The 2,374-nt window shown below is 45.6% G+C and overlaps 1 protein-coding gene across 1 annotated transcript; it reads right to left on the minus strand.

Moving 5' to 3' along the window:
* Positions 1-1,130: 1,130 nt before the first annotated feature.
* Positions 1,131-1,943, minus strand: LOC142325714 (uncharacterized). The gene has a single exon (XM_075367745.1). The coding sequence runs from the start codon at positions 1,941-1,943 to the stop codon at positions 1,131-1,133; it is 813 nt and encodes a 270-aa protein (XP_075223860.1).
* Between the last annotated feature and the right edge of the window lie 431 nt (positions 1,944-2,374).

Here is a 2,374-nt window from a genome sequence, read left to right on the forward strand (position 1 = left end):
GATCCTGATATCCAGCCGATCAATGATCCTCCTTCCAGTGAAAGTGATAAATTTGCATTTATCAATGTTCAGCACTATATTTTTATTACATAGCCAGTTTTCTATCATCTGTAATGCCAAATTGGCCTTATTTTGTACTTCCATTGCATGTCTATCACTCGCAAGGATCAAGGTCATCTGCATAGGCAATGACCTCGACTCCTGCAGGAATCCAAATTCAGGATTCCGTCAAAAGTTAAAACCCATAATAACGGGCCCAAAACGGAGCCCTGGGAAACTCCACCGTGTATGTTGACTTCCAAATCTCCACTTTGCGTTGCAATTCTACCCGATCTGTCAGAGAGGTACCTCCTCACCTGTCTCCTAAGATATGGGCTAACGTTCTTAGCCAATAATGCACTGTGAATATGGCTCCATTTGATGGAGCCAAAAGCATTCTTAACGTCTAGGGAGACAAGTAACGGAATCCCTCTTGTTCTCCAAGTACCTTTTCTGATATCTGCTATCCAAGTAGTTACTTTCTTTGCTGCCAACGCGGTGGAGCGTCCCTTCCAGAACCCGAATTGATTGACGCTTATACCCACGCCTTCTTCAATTTCGCATACAATTCTGTTGGCGAGCATCTTCTCTACCGCTTTGCCCAAGTTATTTAAGAAACTCAGCGGTCTAAATCGAGACAGACCTTGATCATCACCGCCTTTAGGGAGGAAGACCACCCTGGCCTCCCTCCAACATCGCAGGAATGAATCATTCTCCAAGCCATAATTAGCTATATCAGTCATCTCCCAGGGAAGCTGTTTTACAAGGCCTTTGAGTATTGCAGCAGGGATTCTATCAGTGCCGGGGCTCTTTTTATTACCGAGTTGTCCGATAGCTGAACTTAGCTCAGCAGGGGTAAACCTCCTCAGTTCATATTCAGGCAAGATGTCAGTTGCCTCTGCTAGACATGGAAATAATTCGTCAAACTGTGCCATAGCCTGCTGTTCACTCAACACAGGCAGACGCCTGCCAAACCTCTTAGTAACTATCTTGTAGGCTTGGCCCCAGGGATCATTGTCCAATTCCTCACAGAGTTTGAACTAATGATCCCTTTTTTATCTCTTAATGGCCCTGCTCACGTGGCATCTACCCTATATATATAGTTTGGCTGCAGTATCAAACTCAGCACCACCTCTGATCCTCAGTCTTTGTTTCCTTCTCCTAGCCTGCTGTAAATTATCGCGTAAGCGTGCTATCTCATTTGACCACCAGTAGACTTGTCGTCTGCCCCCAGTGGCCCTTAATTCCTTATCCATTTCTTGCTGTATTACCGAGGTAAGAGTATCTGGCGTCAACTCAATCATATTACGTAGCATTTGAGCTACTTTATCAACTATTTTGTCAACCTGACGGGCTGTAGGTCTTGTAACAAAAGGTCTTTCAACTACAAAGTCATTGCCTTCCTTTATCATCAGATGTAGCGGAAGGTGATCACTGGAAATATCATTATCCATCACTGTTAGCTCTAGCTGATCCATAGACCATCTATTATCAGCAGTGACCAGATCTAAAACAGAGTAGTGGCCCCGAGCCTCGTAAGTTGGAGTACCATCATTTAAACAGCGACCTCCGAGGGATTCCATCAGTTCTTCAATTAGCTCTCCTCTCCTATTACTGCGGGAGCAACCAGCAAACCAGCGAAACTTTGCAACCAGCAAAGATTTCGTCTTACAGTTGAAATCACCCAACAATACGAATTTCTTGCTCTGTCTGGACAGAATTCGATAATTACTGTCTAAAAACCTGTCATAATCCGCAATCGTGATGTTGGGCGAGACATACGCTGTTACAATTATTGTAGACTCCAGTTCAGTCACTATAACTCCCTCTGCTCTCTCCTTGAAACTCAGAGCCGCCCTATTACTGACGTTCCTAATAATGGCATCACCCACAGTATTCGCCATCCATCCGGACTTCGCCGACTCATGTATGTTGGGTTCAGTTATTGCCAACAAGTCTAAATCACACTCAATAGCAAGTCTATACAGCAAATCATGCGATAGCACGCTTCTGTTCACGTTGGCTAGGAGAAGCTTAATTATGCTTGTCAGAGCACGCCCAAGCACCAGACCTGTGCTCACCGCTACCGCAGTCGAGACAACTCGACTTTGCATTCGGCAATCATATGACTTCGCCCCCTCCACAGTTAAAGCAGAGGTCCCTCCTATCTGCCCCCTTGCATTCCTGCCGCCGATGTCCGGTGCCCCAACATCTAAAACATCTATCCCCATCGTCTCGGATAAAAGCCCGGCAGTTGACCCATCCTATACTCTACGAGTTTACAGGCGGCCCTATACGTTGTGATTACTGTAATGTTCTGCGTCTCTGCGTAACC

Source organism: Lycorma delicatula, chromosome 5, assembly GCF_047948215.1.
Source record: "Lycorma delicatula isolate Av1 chromosome 5, ASM4794821v1, whole genome shotgun sequence".
NCBI lineage: Eukaryota > Metazoa > Arthropoda > Insecta > Hemiptera > Fulgoridae > Lycorma > Lycorma delicatula.